The 22304-nt window shown below is 47.4% G+C and overlaps 1 protein-coding gene across 2 annotated transcripts in view; it reads right to left on the bottom strand.

Annotated features, from left to right (window-relative positions):
• bif (protein phosphatase 1-binding protein bifocal) overlaps positions 1 to 21166 on the bottom strand; it is a 75282-nt gene extending 54116 nt beyond the window's left edge. The window contains exon 1 of one of the 2 annotated variants that reach the window (XM_033465845.2): positions 17224 to 21166. In XM_033465845.2, coding sequence (XP_033321736.2) covers positions 17224 to 20214 — 2991 coding nt within the window. In that variant the 5' untranslated portion in view covers positions 20215 to 21166. The remainder of the gene's footprint in view (positions 1 to 17223) is intronic. The other variant, XM_033465844.2, reaches the window with a different exon arrangement.
• Positions 21167 to 22304: the final 1138 nt, after the last annotated feature.

The following is a 22304-nucleotide window of genomic DNA, read 5'->3' as shown; positions in this document are numbered from 1 at the left end:
TTTAATAGCTTTCTTTTAAATATAAATGAGTCAAGTAGAATGCAATTTTAATAGCTTTTTCTTTTAAATATAAACGAGTCAAGTACAATGCAATTTTAATAGCTTTCTTTTAAATATAAACAAGTCTGATGCTCTTAGAATGATTTTGAAAAATAGTATACCAATTCTTAGTGGCGCCACAGAGTCGTCATGCAAAGAGTTAAATTAGCAAACGTTGCAATTGTTGGATCGGACGACAGAAACCGAGATAAAAAAGGTCAGGGTCTCCGATCATTTTATCTGAACGTAGAATGAAAGTTCAAAGCAATGTATGGTTAACTAAATTTCGATGAAAAAGATGAGAAAAAATACAATGACATTATTTTTGATACTTCAATCGATCGCAATTTCTGCAAACGTGACTCTAGCCATTGTCCAACACCAAAAAAACCCATTCTCCAACATCCAAAAAAAGAAAACTCTGCATCTCCTGACCGAATCGTAAACTGAAGCCACTCCGCGCGAAAAGCTCTCAAAAAGTGATTTCCATTCGAAAGACGCGACTGTACGCGCCAACGCGAAGCCGAAGAATGCATGAAAAACCCGAAAGCGAGAAAAACGTCGGATCGCAATCGATCATCGGATCCGAACGAAACTCTTGGCTGCTGATCGCGGAGCGAGCGTTGCACCGATCGATCGATAGTATCGCGCGGCTGCCAGGCCAACCGGTTCTACCTGTCCCGGCGAGCGTTCTCAGGTGTCAAAATCGCGGTCGAAAAATTCTAGAGCCCGAGAGAGGCCTTAGAGAGCCTTCGAGATCGATCGGTTCTCGCGGCGGGAGTAATTAGCGAGCTGGATACATCGATCGCGCGGCGTCGCGTCGTGCCAGCGTAGAGAACGGAGAGCACGGAGGATTCAATTATTCCGATCTTGGATCCAGGGGGGCCGGGGGGGGGGCAAAGGGACGAGGGAAGCTATTGTCGCCGCGGCCTACATACCAAAAATCGTGGCGGTTGCGACACACGCGGCGGCGCGAGATCGTTAGGTGCTCCTTAGAAGGCGGACAAGAGGAGAACGAAGCCGGGCTGCTGCTGTTGCTGTTGGTCCCGATAACGGGTCCTCCGCGGCTTGAAGACCGTCTCCCGTGGAGCCGCTCTAGGACGGCCATATACGAGAATTCCCATGGCGGCTTATGGAATGTCACCCGCCAGGCCACGACACGCGAATGCGGTTTCTTTGGCTGATCGGCTATCTTCTCCTCGGAGAGACGGAGCCTCTGTACGACGACCTCCCGTGACCGCCTAATGCCTTCGCGTTCGTTAAGCAACACACGCTTTTTCGAGACACGAGACTCGTCGTCTTCGCAGCAAGTCATCAGAATTTCCGATCGTACATCGTATAAATTCTGTATTGCCGCGTACCGGTTGTACAGCGAATTCTTCCTAATTTTCACGAATTTCATTCATTTTGTTTTAGAGTCGGCGTACGCGAAGTGCAGTTAATTCTTCCTTGATTTTTCTTCGGCTTGTGAACGAAATGGACGATTTGCGAAGAGGAGATGCGATCATTTCGGCTTCGCGCATCGATTTTATAATTATTGAGCGATCGGCGATTTTTAAAATGAGTCGCGAGACTCGAATAATTGTATCTTCTCTCTTTTCAAATTGTGCATTTTTGTTCACAAGCTGAGGGAAAATTGCGGAGAATTACCTTATTACTGTACATGGCCGAGTCTCTAGTCTCCTTGACTACACCTAATCCAACCATAGCCTCGCCAAATCGATTAATTTGAATAATCCGTGATCTTTCGCCGAATTTTTGTGACTCATCAATGTGTCACGATTTCTGTGTATTTGATCCTTCGTATAGGAATTTCACATTGGTGAACACTGGAACTAAACGACGTTGACTTTGTCGTTGATGATTTTAATAAATGGGAGACCTGTTATCCTTCGGTTCGGCTGCTGTTCTTAGCACTCTTCTACGGAGCGAATGTAACCACTGTTTCAATTTTCTTACGATTTTATTATTAATATTGCTGCTATTATTATGCTGATGTTCTTTTTATACTATTTTGCTATTCCTTTGCCATTTTTATTATGCCCAAAAATTAGACGGGCATTTGGTCAATTACTGGTAAATCAATTAACCCTATGCACTCGAAGCAACTTTAACTTGAAATCTAAAATAGTTTCTTTGTCCTATAGTATTTTCATTTCGTATAAGTAACATTTTATGCATACGACATTGAATTTTCTGACTGAAGCAACAGTTACACTTCGTAATGTTTTTTAAATATAAACAAATTCGACGATGTTAAAATTATCTGGAAACGCGATACAACAATTTCTGATGGCGCCTCAGTATCGCCACTCGAGTGCAAAGGGTTAAATCGCAAAATTACGAAAACATACATCCTCTGAGACACGCTTTCTTCAGGGCCGTATCTTATCTCGAGTATCAAGATGCATCAAATTGCTTCGGAAGGTTGGAAAGTTCAACCTACGAAATGGCTCCTGTTTCGCCCACTTGGGACGAATCCTGGCTAAGTTATGATCGCTCATTGCGCGGAGAATTTTAGTTGCGAAAACTTTAGTACAGCGGTTTCTGAATAGAAGAGGCAACGATGCTATATTTATACGTTGTCGATTACGAGGAGATCGTAACTAGAAAGTTCTTGGTCACTAGAACTCGTATGCAATATTATTGAAGTTGTCCCGGAAGATCCAGAAGTTGTTCCGACCTCGCGGATCTACGAGAGGATCCCGCTAGCGCGGCGATCGAGAGGTGCCCACTCGTTCCTGTCTCGCGGCGCGAACATCTTCATCCCGATCATAAGAACCATCGACTCCGAAGGCCGATATATCTATCGACCACGTTATCGCCGACAGCGACGATCGATTAGATTTCCGTTTGTTTACGATCGACGCTTGCAAGGAAAGCGAGCAAGTTCGCCCGCGATCGCGGAATGCTCGCGACGATCGCGGAACGCTCGCGACGATCGCGGAATGCTCGCGACGGTCGCGGAAATACTCGCGAAGATCGCGAAATGCTCGCGAAGATCGCAGAATACTCGCGAAGATCGCGAAGATCGCGAAATGCTCGCGAAGATCGCGAAATGTTCGCGACGATCGCGGAATACTCGCGAAGATCGCGAAATGCTCGCGACGATCGCGGAATACTCGCGAAGATCGCGAAATGCTTGCGAAGATCGCGGAATACTCGCGACGATCGCGGAACGCTCGCGACGATCGCGGAATACTCGCGAAGATCGCGGAATACTCGCGAAGATCGCGAAATGCTCGCGAAATGCTCGCGACGATCGCGAAATGTTCGCGACGATCGCGGAATACTCGCGAAGATCGCGAAATGCCCGCGAAGATCGCGGAACGCTCGCGACGATCGCGAAATCGGCGGAAACTCGCGACCGGCCGAATAGTGTAATAGTTACGGAGCAAAAGAAGGTCAAGGATACCTTCTCGAGGCAGAAATCCGATTACCCGCGGCTGTAACACGCGGCAAGCCTGCCGAAGAAACGGTGGAACAGCGGTTCTTCGTCGTTGCGCGTTCCTTTCTCCGTCGCGATCTTCCTAGATCGCCGTGATTTTCGATTCCCGATTGCGTTTCCCGAGGAACGGACAATGCGCGAGCTGACAGAGGGACAAGTGACGCATCCGCGATACCCGATATCGCTGGCCCGTCTCGTTGGTTCTTTATTACCAATCGATAAACAGCTGTCTGACTCACCCGGCCGTACCCTAAACTAGTTCCATTGGCTTCCCCGGCCGAAGACCGCGTGTTTGCGCGAGAATAGGTTGCTGTCGGCTGGTCCCGTAACAATCGATGTTTGGTACGCGGCTGCCGGACGTATTGGCATTCGTCGCGAATCGATCCGCCACGGCCAGGCGACGATCCAGCTTCGTCCGATAACCGAACTGCTGGAGATAATTCCGTTGCTGTAATCTACAGGGACTCCCTCCTGATAAATGCTGGCTTTTCTATCTCCCGGCGATTTTAGCGCGCCATCGAAATCGTTGTTACCGGTGCTTGGAGCACCTGGCGAAAGAACGCTGCGGATATTTTTGGATTTCACCGGGAACGAGATTTTTTTCTGATTATTTGTACGCAGACTCGATGCTTGCAATTTTTCGATCGTTTTGGCGAAAATGTTGAACTGTATACGGTAAATTCTGCTTAATTTTCTTTCAGATTGTAGGACAAAAGTGGACAATTTTGGAAGAGGGGATACGATTATAGTAATTTCTCCCTAATTCGCGCTCAGATTGCGCACAGAAATGGACAATTTGGGGAGAGGAGATACGATTATTTTTTATAATTGTTGAGACGAGAATATGCCGCTAGGTATTGCGAATGTTATAAGATATAATATTCGAATAATGTACAGGGTGTCCCAAAATTATGGCATTTCCGAGAAATGAGGGATTCCTGAGGTAATTCGAAGCAACTTTTTCCTTTACAACAATTTTCTCCGAGGCATCGTTAACGAATTATTCATAAAGAACACTGGCCAATGAGGGGCGAGTACGCTCGCCGCTAGGCGCCGCGCGCCAGGCGAGCTCTCGCCTCTCATTGGGTCACTGTTTTTCGTTAATAACTCGTAAACGAAGCCGCGGATTGCAATTTCGCTAAGGAGAAAGTTACTTTAAATGATCTCAGGAACCCACACTCTGTATAATATGCGAATATTATAATATATATAATATATTAGCCGCGAGACTCGAATATATTCGTACCTTCTCTTCCCAAATTGCCCATTTTTGTCTTCAAGATAAAAGAAAATTGGGAAAAATTTACTGAATTATTTGAATTTACTGTATTTTCCTGAATCCTACGCAACGACTCTCCCATTTCATCGCTGAACAAAACCAGCTATAAATGCAGCGTAGCATAGTTTAATCTGCGACAATACGCAACAAGAAATCAGCCATTACTTATCGAATAGTGTTCTTCAATGTATATTGTTTCTCTCGCGTAGTTATCAATCCACCTAACTGCGCAAACATCCGCGGACTGCCGATAAGACAACTATCCGATGCGATCGCTTTCCTCCTTCGATTCGTCGTTGCCTGCAAGATAACGGTGTTCGCTCCGCAGATACCCAAGAGATAAAGCAGACCGGGATCAATAAGATCATACTTCTTGGGACCGGAGAGTTGGGCAAAAAATGAATCGGCGACTAACCATTGAATTCCTACCGTTAATCGTAATAAATTACATTCGAATTGTCAGTCGCGATTAACGACTGACGCAGGAATCCTCCTGCCCCGCTTCGATACAAAAATATAACGAAGTAATGAAGGCGATTAAGACAATTCTTTGCGGAGTTATACATCAAAGTAACCTTCCATTGAAGAATCGACAATTATTAATCGTCTCATTGAATCGAGGATGGACGATTAATTTCATCATCGATTAATTCAATCGTCGATTTTTCGACGATCAATGCCTCCTTCGGCCGACGACTGCCGGTTTTACATTCGTCGATCGATCAATTCGATCGTCGTCTTTTCGCTTCACATTCCGATTAATGTCTTCGATCGTTTGACCCGATCGAAAATTTCAATCGATCGATCGACGGTCGAACCACCGTCGGTGGCAACAAGCAGTCCCCGAGAAAATGGCTCGTCCGCGCGGTTTTGTCGCGGCCCGTTCGAATCGGAGCGCGAAAACGAGGGTGCCGGAAACGAGGCCGTAGAAAAACCGAAACGCTTCGCGGAAAATGAAGATGGTGGGAAACGGGGCATCGGCCGTTTCAGGACGAAGGAGTAGCAGCCGGTTACGCGGGCCCCGGGTTACGTCAGCGGCTCGTTACGGAGTGAATCCGTGATAACAGTAATAACACAGAAAGCGAAGAAGCGCATTTAATGTTTACGCAATAGCGCATAATCGGCGGCGCTGCGGCGGCCCCGCTTCCGCTATTCGAGAGGACGCCGAAACGAGTCGCTGGTCACTCGCTGACTTTATCGCTGCCTTCGTGCGATAACCGCGCCGTCGAGTACCTTCGGCTTCCAGGTAATTGTTCTGGAATGTTTAGGGAATGCTCGCGTAATCGGTTCGGAAAATATCGCACCCTTTTCCGCGAAACTCGCTGTTTCGATTTTTATTGTGCTCGTGCGACGGCTCTATAAAATCCCCTTTTTTTACGTATTCTTCTATAATAAAGGTTTTTTTTACTCATATACATGAATACATTATTATTATTATTATTATTATTATTATTATTATTATTAATATTATTATTATTAATTCGAGTCACAGGCTTCGACATTCAACCATTTGTTGACGAGGATTTTTCAAAGTGCTAAGAATATTTACCTGAGAAAGCTAGATTATGTATCAAATACTGAAATAATAATAAAACTGGGCAATATATTCCAATCAAATTACAGTAGTATAATAAATAGTATAGTAGTAGTATAGTAAGTATTCGAACTATAGTAAGTATTCGGTTTGACAAATTTTGAAAATTGCAGATTCAGTGATAGCAACCGCAATTTATTTGCTATATTTGTTTTAAGTTGCACTTACATTTTGAAGTTAAGTGTACTATTGTTAGAGCATTCCGTACAATATTTCAGGCTTAATTAATGTCTGTCCTCAATGTCTGCATTTTGTTCGGATTCCAATCTTGCATATTCCCGACATCCATATAACAATGACTAGTCAGAAATACAAACATATCACCGTCGAACATTGATAAGATTAATTCAGTGGATGCCGAAAATACGCAAACCTGTTATTCGAGCAAAAGGCGGGCAAATTGACGAAACGAGCTTGGACCGAGATAAAAGCATTAATTACTGCTAAAAATACGATCTCGCCGCAAATCATGATATATTTCATATTAAGATATAATCCCTGAATAAATAGAAATCAACATTTTCCATATAAATATTTTCTGCCTCCGAGTACGCGTGTATACCGTCTGGAGGTTCCAGCAGGATACGAAGCCAGCACATTTCCGCAGAAATGATTCCGAAAGATCGCCCTCGACTTGAAAAGTCGCGGCCGCCCGTGATTGGTTCGGCAAACGTGAGCGGAATGACGATAAAGCAATTAGGAGGAACTCTCAAATTTGGACGCTTCCGCGGGCCGCAATTAAGCCGCGTCGGGACCGCCACGTAATTTCTGCTTTCACTCGGCCGATAAACTTTCAAAAGATTGTGAAACATTTCACCGTTGCCGTAGCATTTAAATATGTATACAGGGATACGTTCGGGACGTGGAATTGAAAATATTTACGAGCAGCGCCGAGCCGGTTGGCACGCGCGCGCGGAGAAGAACGTTCCTCGTTTCGCGGTGGATGGAGAGAACGACCGCGCGCGAGCCACTCCGAAAGATGGGATTCTCTTACTTTATATCCGCGCCGTTTCCGCTATATATCCTATTATTTATCTGCACGGGTGCACGCGTGCACAAGAACTGCGAGAAGAACGGCCGGACGATGCTCGTCGAAATTTACAATTCCCGCGGACGAATCCGGCCGAGTCCGAAGAACTAATTGAATTCCAATGGAGATAGCATGCACATCGAAGATTGCGAATTAACTTTGCCTCGGCGGTTTTTATAAAACTCATAAATAAACCATCCGCGGAGAGTCTAGACGATAGTCGAGATTATCCGGCGAACAGGTATTATACTATGGCAAACGCGGCGTGGCTCGCGACGCGGCGAATTAGCGCATGTTAATTAGCTAATCTCGACGACGACGAGGGCGAAGCTGATGCTGCAATAATTGTACAGTGACTATCTCCCGTGGTTTCTACTCTTCTTTCTAATCGCGTATCTATCTATACCGCGGTGTTGTCTAATCGCAACGAATTTATACGAAACGCGATTCCGGTAAAAAGGTTGCCGCTTTCTACGATGTTTGCGCGCGAATGACTACTGCGACTTCGGCGAACCCATTTCTGAGTCACTGGACGTTCTCCCTTCGCGATATCTTTTTGGCGAATACTCTGAACCATGCGCCATTTTTAGCTGCCCAATATGCTTTTATCGGCGTCGAATTAAACGATCCGTGTTCGCAATTTATGAGAGATAGATGCTACCTGTGCTCGCATCGAGAGAATCGATCCAGCGATCGCGGGACCACGTATATTATTATTATTATTATTATTGTCACCTTCAGCTCGAGGCGAACGAATGGACTCGGTTCGCAACTTCATAACACCTCTTAATTATACAACTTATCTTATCCCTTTTCCTTGTTATCCCTCTTCTTAACGCCAAACCTACCGCGGTCAAAGTGACCGCTTCCTTATTTTGCAATTCTGCAAAGTTTCGAGACTCTTTCATTTTCGTGGAAAACGCTTGAATAAGCTACATTATTGGAGCAAGTTTTATACAGGGTGTCCCAGGTTTCAATGTTCAAACTTTGTTAGTGTATTCTATGGCACGAAGTAAGAAAAAAATGTTACGTAAACATAGGTCGTATAGTGCTTTATCAAGAAGTTATAACAAAAATTCAGAATAGCAATAGTAATCAACTTGCTGTTACTGCGAGCATCGGCTCGAATAGATCAGCACATGCCGTGTGTTTATGTAAGCTGTGTTTATTAATACATTTCGAAATGTATTAATAACCGTTGTTGACAATACATGATTGAAATCGATCGAAGATTTTTTTTGTATTTTTTATCTTTTTTTTAGTTGATTACTATTCCTATATTCTGAATTTTTGTTATAACTTCTTAATAAAGCTCTATATGACCTATGTTTACGTAACATTTTTTTCTTACTTCGTGCCATAGAATGTACTGACAAAGTTTGAACATTAAAACCTGGGACACCATGTATAATGAAAACTTCACGAAATCTAAATAAATTCGGTCTTCTCACTTTTGCGAAGCAGTACACGTCAGTTAGTATTACTGCCTGGTAGGTTTTTTTGTTAATTTGTCGATCGATCCCTCCCCCTTCGTTTCACAGTTTTTCCAGCAAACGTCATTTATTTTCGGACAGTCGGTTTTCCATCGTCGCGAACGCAGGACCCACGTAATAAGTCCGGCGATTCGTCGCTTTCCACGCGTATTACGAAACGGGGATCGTTTCAGTCGGCGAGCTCGTGGAATTTCGCGAGCGAAGCTCCGCGGATTCTACTTAATTTTCCGGTGTTTTTTTCGCTGCTCGAGTCAGCGGTTCCGAACTTCCCTCTGTTTCCAGTGGCTGGCACCGGTTCAAGGTACACGAAGACGGAAAACGCGCGAGCGTGAACGAGAGGAGGCCGGTAGACCGTGACAACGCTTCCGAATCGGCGCGGCGATTCGAATCAATTAGCTCTTTCTCTCTCTCTCTCTCTCTTTCTCTCCCTCTCTCTCTTTTTCTCCCTCTCGCTCTCTCTCTCTCTCGTTCCCTCTCTCTCTTTCTCTCCCTCTCTCTCGTTACCTCTCTCCCTTTCTCTCCCTCTCGCTCGCTCTCTCTCGTTCTCTCCCTCTCTCTCGTTATCTCTCTCCCTTTCTCTCCCTCTCGCTCGCTCTCTCTCGTTCTCTCTCTCTCTTTCTCTCCCTCTCTCTCGTTATCTCTCTCCCTTTCTCTCCCTCTCGCTCGCTCTCTCTCATTCTCTCTCTCTCTTTCTCTCCCTCTCTCTCGTTATCTCTCTCCCTTTCTCTCCCTCTCGCTCGCTCTCTCTCGTTCTCTCTCTCTCTCTTTCTCTCCCTCTCTCTCGTTATCTCTTTCCCTTTCTCTCCCTCTCGCTCGCTCTCTCTCGTTTTCTCTCTCTCTTTCTCTCCCTCTCGCTCTCTCTCTCTCTCTCTCTCTCTCTCTCTCCCGTTCGTGACGAATAATCCGAGCAACAGGGAATAATCCAAGGGACGAGATGGTACGGAGACGCACGGAACATTCCGCGACCCAATTCCATAAGAGCGCGTCATGCCCGATCGGTGAAGGGAGCCGTTTACCTCATTCCGCCTCGAATCGGCTCGTATCTCAATCGCAATCGGATGTTCTTACGGATCAATTAGACCAATTATGACGTTCGGTTGCGAACACGCCGATAATCGCTCGGAACGCGCGTTTCTGCGCGCACTTTCCGCGGAGCCCCGTGGCCGGGTGCAACGCTCGAGATTGCGTAATTATCGCGAGGTCGTCGAAGGTTAATTAACGCGACGGACGCGGTCGCGGACGGCCGAGCGCGTTACGATCTCCCCGGATAATCCCGCGTGCGCATCTCGAGAAGAAGCCGCGCCGCGTGTCTCTTTTTCTCGCCGTTTCCCGCCGTCTAATTCGAAAACACGCTCGAGCAACGTCGTCGCGTGGGACGCGAAAACGAGTCAACCTTTAATCGATTATCGTCGTTCACCCGCGGTCCATTTAATTGCGTAACCAGATATACCAGCGGAGCCGAGTCTCGAGCCGAGCAGCCGTGCAGCGAATAACCGCGCGCAACTTCGTTATCGCGGGATCTAAGGCCACTTAATCTCCGTTTAATTACTGGCGTAAAGGCGGAGATGCAGTTGGCAGCCTCGGAACCGATCGCCTGCAGTCTGCGCGGCCTGCAATCGCCTCCCGATTCCCCGTTTACACGACCTAATGCCACCGGAATGGCAACCGGCGACACGCGACCCCACCAATTACGCGTGCTAAGCGGAATTTTATCTCTCGCGGGCTGCCTCGCACACGCTTTCCACGCTTCGCATCGCGGAAGCTAATCTAGCGAACGTTCTGTAATTTCTACCTTTCTCGAATCGTCTTGATAATCCGAACGTAACACGTTCGATATGTTCTTCGATCTTTTTAGCACGGTCGGAATAACGACCGTCTCGTCGACCATAAACGGCTCACTGTAATTTAGGATTCTTTGTAATCGTGTGCAACATTTTTTGTCAACAAGAGAGGTGTACATCTTCTGAAACGGGTTAGGTTATCGGTTAGACTTTGACGGATCGTGCCGAGATTTTACGAGGAGAACGGTCGTATCTTCTCTTCCGAAATTGTCCGATTAGGGAGAATTTATTGCACCGTTTACCCGAAGATTTCGCGACGCGACACTCATTCCGGTATTGAGTGCACGATATAAACGCGGTACAGTTGAAACCGTTCACTTTGTGTTTTATATACAGAGCGCGGATCTTACTTATTTATGACAAAATTGAGTGGAGAAACTGTGCATCCGATCTATCGTGTAATTTACGGATGCTTTCTACTATTGACCCCTTGCACTCGGAGCTGCTCCATCTACAGAACCAAGGCCTTTCTTCTAACCCACGATATTCTCGTTCTACATATATATAAATATATATATTATATATTATATGATATTATTATTATTATTATATATTATATTATATATATATAATATAAATATAATATATAGAATATAATAATAATAATATAATATATAGAAGAAGACTAAATATATAGAATATGAAGTCAAGCGCTCTGGCTTTAATAATTCCCATTTCTCGTATATCATCGTTTACTTTCATTCCTAAATTTTGATAACAGAGAAATCTGTTTCCATTGCAAAGAAATGAATAACATTTGTATTTTATATATTATGTAATTCCAAATCTAAGAATTCTTAATGTAAAAGAAAAACCTACCTATTAGCAAAACTGAACGTATTATGTTTCTTTTATTTTTACCAGAAATTTTTAGCATCCTTTAATGGATGACATAGAAGTTTCTTTAAGCAAAATTTTCAGAAAATTATGTATACAAATTAGAATTTTCATAAGAATCCGCATACAAACAGATTTTCCGTATTGTGAACGTTGCTTTGAACTATGCTATAGCGATTTCCAGTCGTCATTTAAATGCACAGGATTACTGATTTAACGCAAATGTTTTTTTTCCAGAACGCGCAGCAAAAATTCATGCAGACATAGAAATACCGTTGCGATTGCCAAAACGAGACGTTACAGAGAAAGAGAGAGACTGCTCTCTATTACTTCCCCTACTCAGAAAAACCCTAACTAATTGACTAATCAAATCAACTCAGTCTATTTCGAAACGAGGCTACACGAAATTGTGCTACGTAACGTTGTCAATTTTCATTTTCCGTTCGGCTGATATTATCGGTTGCGCCGTCCTCGAGCGTAATTGAATTGTTTTCGGGCCAGCCGGGGCTTCCTCGACGCGGAGATCTTCCGGATTCGAAGCGGCGGCGGCCGCCGCGTCGTGACATTTCGCCGGTTCCTTAATCCGCTCTAAAGCTGATTAAAGCAGCCGATCGCCTTTTACTCTTTGCTCGCAAAACGACGTTTGTAACGCGATCCCGATATCCCGCGTCTGCGAGACGGTTCCGCACTCGACGTCGCCTTCTCGATTTTCCGGGAGGCGTTTCGTTCTCGCCAAGAACGCGCGATCTGCCGCCGATCAATCTTCGCGGCAAGGTTTCGTCGACCGGTTGTCCAAGAATCGCGCTGTCCCGATGCACGCTCCAGTTTCCGGTTCGTTAAACGGTCGCCTCTCGTCGAGTCCGCCAGGCTATTCTTCGGCTTTTCTGTCGGCGGCGACCGATCCGAGGGGAAGCCTCGTTACGGAGCCGTTTAGATCGAGCAGCGTGGACGATTTCGCGGCGGAGAAATTCCGGGGAACCGGTAAGCGACGAGAGGCCAGGGCCCCTCGAATCAGCATTCGACCGGAGGATTCTTAGTTCCGGGTTATCTAACGCGAGAAAGTACACGGCGATCGTTCGATCCGATCTCGCGGATCGGACGAGGCTCGGTCTCGCCTCGTTTCACCGTGAACTTGCGGCTACGAAGAGCCGTCCTCTTCGAGAACCGCCACGAAAGCCCGCGAGACAGGTGTCCGACGCGCAACCTCGGGGTTAGAGATCCCGGCAACCACCCGGCGACGAATCAACCAGTCATTTGTATTCGATCCGTCTTCCTCGACCAGCTCGCGCTTCCTCGAAGCGACGGGCAAACGAGGAATGTCGCTGCTCCGTTCGGAGCAGAAAATTGATATCCAACGTTCCCCGTTATCGAGAGCGTCCACCGCAGCCATGCAACTCGGGAATCGCTGGCCCATTATCTAACGTCAAGGTTTATTGTTCCGTCGTCCGCTGATAAGCGACGAATCTCGCCGTGATTTACGGAGTTTAAATCATGGCCCCGCACGCACGATCTGTTTGGATCTAGCAAAGAACCGCGGAGACGTCGAGTTCTCTGTTGGTCTTTCGATATCGGAGCTCACGTGTCCGATTGCTGGACCGATCTCCGCGCAAATTTTATCGTAATGTCTACCTAATTGACGCTCAGATTGTGCGGGAAGGTGGACAATCTAGGGAGAAGAGAGACGATTATGCGAGCCTTGCGGTTCGTTTTCATAGTTACGAATTGCCAATGGCTATAAGAACGAGCTGTAAGGCTCGAATAATCGTGTCTCCTTTTCACAAATTGTTTAGCTTTGTGGACAATTTAGGGAGAAGAGAGACGATTATTCGATCCTTGCGGTTCATTTTTATAGTCACGAGTTGTCAACAATTATAAAAATGAGCTGTAAGGCTCGAGTAATCGTGTCTCCTCTTCCGAAATTGTCTAGTTTTGTGGACAATCTAGGGAGAAGAGAGACGATTATTCGATCCTTGGGGTTCATTTTTATAGTCACGAATTGGCAAGAACTATTAAAACGAGCTGCAAGGCTCGAGTAATCGTGTCTCCTCTTCCGAAATTGTCTAGTTTTGTGGACAATCTAGGGAGAAGAGAGACGATTATTCGATCCTTGGGGTTCATTTTTATAGTCACGAATTGTCAACAACTGTAAAAACGAGCTGCAAGGCTCGAATAATCGTGTCTCCTCTTTCCAAATTGTCTAGCTTTGTGGACACTTTGGGGAGAAGAGAGACGATTATTCGATCCTTGCGGTTCATTTTTATAGTCACGAATTGGCAAGAACTATTAAAACGATCTGCAAGGCTCGAATAATCGTGTCTCTGCTTCCCAAATTGTCTAGTTTTATGAACAATCTGAGCGTCAATTAGGGAGACATTACTGTATTTTGCGATTGTCGGATTCGATAGGAATTTGTCTTTATCGATCGAATGATATTTTGTAAAACAAATATAGAATTCTAATACATTTCGTTCTAATTCTTTCTTATCGGTTTGCTTCATCTGACAAAACTATTTTCAACATTTTGCAAAATTCTAATACACTTCGCTCTAATTCTTTCTTATCAGTTTGTTTCACCTGACAAAACTATTTCCAACATTTTGCAACAAAATTCTAATACACTTCGTTCTAATTCTTTCTCATCAGTTTGCTTCATCTGACAAAACTATTTTCAACATTTTGCAAAATTCGAATACACTTCGTTCTAATTCTTCCTTATCAATTTATTTTATCTGACAAAACTATTATCACCATTTTGCAAAATTCTAATACACTTCGTTCTAATTCTTTCTCATCAATTTATTTTATCTGACAAAACTATTATCACCATTTTGCAAAATTCTAATACACTTCGTTCTAATTCTTTCTCATCAATTTATTTTATCTGATAAAACTATTATCACCATTGTGCAAAATTCTAATTCATTTCGTTCTAATTCTTTCTTATCAATTTATTTTATCTGACAAAACTATTATCACCATTTTGCAAAATTCTAATATTCTTCGCTCTAATTCTTTCTTATCAATTTAATTTATCTGACAAAACTATTATCACCATTTTGCAAAATTCTAGTACAATTCGTTCTAATTCTTTCTCATCAATTTATTTCATCTGACAAAACTATTTTCAACATTCTGCAAAATCCTCAAGCATTCCACCGATCGTAGCTCTCGTGTATTTTCCCTTTAATTTCGTACTTTCAGTCTCCGGGTCTTTGATATACGGCGTAGTTCTGCGAGGAAGCTATTTATAGCGTTCCGAAAAATCGTCGAGCGTTTAAAGGGATAAGAAACCCGCGTCCTCTATTATTCCCTAAGTGCCGATTCGTTAGTAAATTCTCCAACAGGATTCTATTAAACCGTGTCCCGTCGCGATTACGTGGGCGTCGCGTTATCGGAACTTCACTCGGCCAACGAGTTAAAGCTTGTCCGCCGGGTGTAAAAGGCATTGCCCCGGCGCAGCATAGGCGGGTCTCATCATCAGCTGTTCCAGCAAGTTTACGAGCGTTTTAAACGCGACGGCCCGCCGCGGAATAGAAAACAAATAAATGTCGCGCGCGCGCGATGTCGAACGGAACGGGAACCGCGTGCCTCGGATGCTCGGCCCTCGTTTGAAATTCTGCGTGCGACCGGCCGAACGCTCGCACGCACCCGTTCCGACGCTTTTGTCTGGCCGCGATATTAAGGAAAGTGAAATTAGTCCTTGAATTATGTATGCGAACGAAAAGAAAGCGCCTCGCACCGAGCCGCCTATTGAACCGTATCGATCCGCGGATTTCTCGTCGACTTCCGGCTCTATCCCAAGAAGATCTGATTGGCAAGAAGCCATCACGAATGGCACGTTGACCTTTCACCCTGTCGCGCGTTGCTTCGACTATGAAGTTTCGAACGAAGATGTTTCTTTCTTTACGATTCCGCGGATAATTAGTCTCGATTGAAGACGCGGAAATATAAATAAATATCAGTGTACTGGAAATATTGGTGGGACCACGAGAGATCCCATCTTTGCAGAGTTGAAGTTACCCTAATCGTAATATTAACCCTATATCGTATATTATATACTATTATTATTACAAAATATAACTATATTATATAATATTAACCCTATATCGTAATATTACCCTAATCGTAATATTAACCCTATATCGTAATATTACCCTAATCGTAATATTAACCCTATATCGTAATATTACCCTAATCGTAATATTAACTCTATATCGTATATTATATAATATTATTATTACAAAATACAACTATATTATATAATATTAACCCTATATCGTAATATTACCCTAATCGTAATATTAACCCCATATCGTAATATTACCCTAATCGTAATATTAACTCTATATCATAATATTACCCTAATCGTAATATTAACCCTATATCGTAATATTACCCTAATCGTAATATTAACTCTATATCGTATATTATATAATATTATTATTACAAAATATAACTATATTATATAATATTAACCCTATATCGTAATATTACCCTAATCGTAATATTAACCCTATATCGTAATATTAACCCCATATCGTAATATTACCCTAATCGTAATATTAACTCTATATCGTAATATTACCCTAATCGTAATATTAACCCTATATCGTAATATTAACCCTTAGGGGGCCAAAATCATTTATTTCCACTTTACACACTGCCAAGTATAGACTGTTTTCTTCAGACGAAGAGAAATTTCGTACTGAAAATTTTTGTATCAAATATAGAGAAGAGATATTCATTTTTTAAAAATAAAACTTCGTGGATATATTTTTATCGAAACAATCGTGCCTATTCTTCCAATGTTTCCTCCCAAATTTTACGGTTTTTATTGATTTCTGCCGCGTGTATGACGGCATTGAACCCTTAAGGGTTGATTATCGAAAGACGATTTGTACCCTTTTAACCGTTTGCGCTCGAAGCCATTCTTTAACTGTAGATTTAAGATCATTTTTCTGACTCGTAGTATTAGGGGGACCGGAAAGTAATGTCGTTTCTGCGCATATCAGTATTCCTTTTTTTTTGCATACTAATTTTTGCATACTCAAAATTTGCATACTAAACGAAAAAAGGTTGTTGATAATGAGGGTGATTACATCATTGATTGAAAATAAAAACTAGTGAAAAATTTATCTGTTTGAATTTAATGTAAACAAACGACATAACTTTCCGGTCCCCCTAATGTTGCCATTTTATGCGACAAAGTGCATTTTATGCACACGAAATTCAGTCTCGTGATTCGTACAGCAGTTTTACCACTTTTAATAGTGTTCAAAATCTGAACTTCGATGATGTAAAAATGATCTCAGAACGTGGTATAACAATTTCAGTGGTAGTGCCTCTGCGGCACCACTCGAGTTCAAAGGGTTAACGTCGGCCAAAAGAGCTGTGTTTGTTGTACCCGAGTTACACGAACGTTGTAAACAATTATGAAGTTCGAAACGGAACATTTAAGATTAACAAATGAAAACACCAAGGAAGCATGATAATATCGCTTCTCTGAAAACAGTACAAGACCGCTAATGTGCCTAAACCGCGCATGTGCCCGGCATTCGCGCGAACAATGATCGTAAAATTTACGCTATCCAGTCCAAGTAAACATCGCGATTGCATCGTAAAAAAAAATCTGTCCCGCGATTAGACGATATCGGTGACTCACCTTCGGCTTGTCCCGCTTCCTCTTGATGATGAGCCCGTCGTTCTCGATGTAGTCGGGCACGTCCTTCCGGTTGCTGAAGTTGAACACCATGGTGTTGTTCTGCTGGTTCCACGGTTTCGTCTCCCATAGGCCGCCGCTGCCGGAGCCGGACTTCTTCGCCGGTTGTATCTCGTCCGCGCTCTTCAGACTGACCACGACCTTGGTGGGCTGTTCTATGCTCTTCACGCGGTTGATCAGATTCTTCTCCAGCTCCCGGTGGCTCAGATTCTGCTGCGGATGCTGCGTCTTCGTGGAGACCAGAGGCCTGATGATGCCGATCTGCTTCTGGGGCGGCGACTCGCTGGTCTTTTGGCATCTTATCGTTTTGGTCTCGTTCCCTTGCGGATAGGAGGTCGCGGTGATGCTCTTGATCAGCCCTAGGCTGCAGATGGCACCGATCGGTTTGCCGTCGACGTTGCCCCTCGCGTCCCCCGCGTCCCCGTCCTCCTCCTTCGTGTCCTCGATCTTCCGATCGCACTTGTCCGGTTCTAGCCTCTCTTGGAGCCTGGAGACCTGCTGCGTCTCCTGCTCCGTTACAGCGTTCGCGGAAGCGTTCCCCGGGAAAAACGGCTTGCCCCTGGATTCCGACGGCTTCTCTGCACGCGGCTCCGCCGTCTGCTCGTCCGCCGCCTTCTGCCCGTTCTGCGTGTACCCCGGCAAGTAGCTCTTGTTCGCGGTCGGCTTGTCGCTGAAGCTGAACTGCATGGTCACGCCGGTCTTCGCGATGTTCTCCAACGCGGTCTTCGAGATGGTCTTCGGCGCGTCGACGTCCTCCTCGGCCTCCTCCTCGCTGGTCACCGTGTCCTGGTCCTTCTCCTTCGACTCGTCCAGCTTCTCCCGAATCGTCGGGCTCTGTATCCTCTCCGGGACCTGCTGCCTCGGATGGTCCGCGCTGTTGTTCAACGGCAACGGGTCCTCGGCGATCGGCGATCGGGGCGCCTTCGCCGACTCCGACGCGGATATTTGTCGGAGCAGCTCCCTGCTAGGGCTCGGCGGCGGTTTATGGATCGGGCTGGACGTCTGCCTGGGCGCGTCCTTGATCGGCGACGACGGACTGCTCAGATGCGGCGACGTCTGCCTGAACGTGTCCTTCATCGGCGACGAAGGACTCTGCAGCCTGGGCGAGGATATCCTCGGGGAGAGGATCGGCGTTACCGGCGGCGATTTCACGCTGATCTCCAAGGAGGATCTTAGCTTTTGGGGCTCCGGGCTGGGCGCCGGCGAGAACTTCAGCTTGAACGAGGGCTCCGGCGACGGGGACGGCGAGTGCGACTTCTCGATCTGCTGGAACTTGCTGACCACCGAGGACACCGACTGCACGATCGACTCCGTGATCACCCCGTCGATGTGGTACTCCTCCTGCGTCTCGATCAGCTCGGCGGTCGGCTTCTGCGGCAGCACGATCTTCTTCGGCGAGCCCGGCATCGGCCTGGTGTTGCCGTTCACGAACGGTTTCGGCTGCACCGGCGGCTTCGCGACCACCTTCTTCTGCGCCTGGGCCTTGTAGGTGTCGTTGATGGTCTTGAAGGTGGCCACCTTCGCCGCGACCTCGCCCTTCGGTCTCAGCTTCTTCGCGGACCCCTCGAAGATCCTCATGGTGGTCTTGACTAGATCCGGCGGCGGCCTCTCGGTCTCCGCCAGCAGCGGCTTGATCCTCTTCGGCTTGTTCACGGGCTTCGGCCTGTCCAGCTCGGTGAGCCGGCTCTCGATCTTCACCGTGGACCGATCGATCAGTATGATGTGGTCGTTGACCGGCTCCTGCTTCGGCACGCTCGCCTGGCCCGCGCGGCCCTCCTCCGCGCCGTTGTACCTCATCAGCGTCTCGACGCTGCGCGCCCGTTTCATCGACTCGTTCCCCCGGGACGCGTTCCTGTATCTCTCGGTCTTCGCGTTGCTGCCGGCGGCGCTGGTCCTCTTCGTGTACTTTCTCACGGCCTTCTCGCCCGGCGCGTCGTCGTCGCAGTCGAGCAGGTCCTCGAGGCTGGCCGCGCGCCGAAACCGTTGCACCGTCACCCGGCTCTTGTTCATCTCCCTGAGCGCCAGGTTCAGGTACTTGCTCTTCAGCTTGTTCACTATACCGGGGCCGTACTGCAGCTCCTCCGAGCTGTCGCTCTCCCCGTCGTCGCTGGCCGCAGCCGTCGGACTGTTCCTCGCCATTTCCGCTTTGGCGCGCGTCAACTCCGCCAGAACGTCCCTTTCCGGCTTGACGGACCTACAGGTGGCCCTTGCGCGGCGCTCCTCGCCGCACGATGCTTGGTCCGCGTTGCCGCTACCTTTGACCGCGTCCTCGTTCTCGGAACCGTCCCCGTGCTCCGACGACTTCCGCTCGGTGTCCGTCGACGATTTGCTCAGCGCGCCGTTCGCGACATCCTCCGAGTCCGAGCAGAGCGACAGATCCGCCTCGAGACGCATGTTGCACGCGACTGAAGAGCCTAGGCTGCTGGCGGCGGCCGAGGCGGCGGTTGTGGTTGTTCCGCCGGCGACGGTGGCGCCACCGGCTACCGCTGCCGCCGTCGCTGCCGCTCCTCTACATAGAAACGGCGAGGACGACACGACGACACCGGCCGCCGCCGCTGCGCTTCCACCACCACTGCCATTGTTGCCACCGCCAGCGGCGCCAACGACGCTCGCGGACGGGCTGTTCGGGAGGCCGTTGACAGGGCTCTCGTCTTCCATGGCAGCGCGCGATCGCAACGGCACGTTGCTGCCGGCAACACCACCGGCCACGGCGGCGACGCACTGCTCTTGGCCGAGCAACGGGTCCACGGACTCCGTCGGCGACGACGAGCCGATCATCGCCGAGCAGAGCTTCACGCTCGCCCCGTTGCTCGTGAGCACCTTGCTCTGCTGTCTACGCCGCTGTATCAAGTCCCTTTTCCATTGGGGCACGGCGGCATTGTTGCCGCTCGATTCGCCGGCGCTGCCAGTCGTCGCGTTGCCCGCGGTAGCCATGTTGGACGCGCGATGGGCGCGTTTGCAAACGCGCCGCCGATCCACCGACTCTCACTCCCCTCTCGCAATTCCTTTTCTCTCCTACTCTTTCTATTTCTCGCTCTAGCTCTCTCTTTCTCTCTCTATCTAGCTCTCACTCGCTCTTCCCCTCTCTCTCTTTCTCTCTCTGTCTGATTCGCCGCCGATTCCTTCGCTGCTACTGGCAACGTTTATCTTTCCCTTAGAGACGAGCCGTCAGCATCGCGGCCCACGACCACGAGAACACCTCCCGTGACACTGCGAACGGGGAAACAGCAGCCCAAACACGATCGGTGACAAGCCGATGCCCGGCGCGCACACACATACACCATGTACGCGCGGTCGCACGCGTCGCCAGTCGTTGACAGTACACACGCGCGCGCGCCTCTTCTACTTCATTCTTTCCGGTCGGAGCAAGTATGCACACCGGTCGGTCGGCTGTCGTCTCCTCTGTTCGTTGAACCGTTCCGTTGGCGATCCCGTCGCCGAACAGAGATATTTTCGCCGGCCCGGTCGGATCGATAAGAAACCCGGGTAGACGCGGGATAGGACCCAACGACGACGAGAGTCGTCGAACACCTGTTCCACGAGATACCCGCGCACATACACACGGCGAACAGAGTTACAAAAGCACGTATAACAACTGACAGGAGACTAGAGGGGCACGGCGGCTCGTACCCGCACCGTTTCACTCCATGGCCAACCGTCGTGTGCGCCCGGCTCGATCGGCCTCCCGTGTCTGTCGTCCGCGTGATCGCTGGAAATCGAAAGTACCTACCCGTGGGCACGCACTCGCGCACGCACTCGCCACAGGCACCCACACGAATCGGCGACGACGAAACGCGAGCGCACGGGCCGTCCTCGCTCGTTCACTCGCACACCGCTCCTGCCCCTGCTGCTGCCCGATGCCTGCTGCTGCTGCTGCCTGTCTCTCCTCTCGACAGAGATATCGCCTCCCTCCCTCCCTCCCGCCCTTCCTACCGGCTCCGATCCGAACCGATCCTCTCTCGCCGAGGCTCTCCTCTTCTTCTTCTTCTCTATGCACCAGCCCCCTCGCAGTTTCCACACGCACACCGAGAGACCGAGCAACGTTCACCGACTCGCCGCTCTCTCTTCAGCTCCTCTCTCTCTCTCGCACTCCTCTCCCTTCCGTAACCGGCGACCGCCGTCTCACCGCCTTCTCTTTCGTACCAACGCAACCCCGTCCTCCTCCGGCCCCATAGCCGTTCCCAACGCCATTGCTCTCTCGCTCCACCACCCTGACGTCACGCTTTCGACCGGCACTCGCAACTATCGAATCCCGCGAATCCGCCTATCGAAATCCTGCGTTTGGGGTTACCGGGGTACGTGCGCCGCGAATACGACGAGCTTGCCCTACGGCGGGAGATTCGAAACACGCGAGGGTGCGCCCGTACAAGCTATAAATGAGCCGTTTATTTTGAAAGTGGCACAAGTCGCTTTACCGTAATGAAAAGTGGTGGTTTTTTTTTAATGTTCGTACGAAATTGTTTATACTGAGAAAAATATCGGTAGCCTGAGATAACAAATACAAGTAAATCTTCTCGAAAGTTGGTATCTATATTTTTAAACGTGTTCAAACGCAAACCCTTAAATATATCGACGTATAAACAAAGTGACTTATGTCACTTTCAAAATAAACGGCTCGAATATAGCTATAATAAGCTATATAATAAAGCTATAATAATAAATGATTGCGTTGCAGTAATTAGACGGGTTTTATTGCATACATGAAAAAGGTGAGCGGATCAAGCGAGAGACAATCTAAAAGAGTCGAGTCACATCGGAACGTTACTTTCAATTTATTCAAATTATTAGAGAAAGACAATCAGAGTGTGTTTCGCGAAATCGACGCACAAAATTTCTATTTCGCGTGAAGATTCGCTGGCTCTGGTAATGATATTTCTTTCTGCGAACCTTCGGCGACGATGAGAGCACTACTATTTACAGAAAAAAATGGCGGGAATGCGTGCGTGACGAAATATTGGAGGTTGCGACTACGGTATTGCCGTAGGAAATAGTTTTCGCCGCAGAAAGGTTAGACGGATTTTATT

Source organism: Megalopta genalis, chromosome 1, assembly GCF_051020955.1.
Source record: "Megalopta genalis isolate 19385.01 chromosome 1, iyMegGena1_principal, whole genome shotgun sequence".
Taxonomy (NCBI): domain Eukaryota; kingdom Metazoa; phylum Arthropoda; class Insecta; order Hymenoptera; family Halictidae; genus Megalopta; species Megalopta genalis.
The sequence above is the reverse complement of the archived record's forward strand: the minus strand, read 5'-3'. Positions and strand labels throughout refer to the sequence as shown.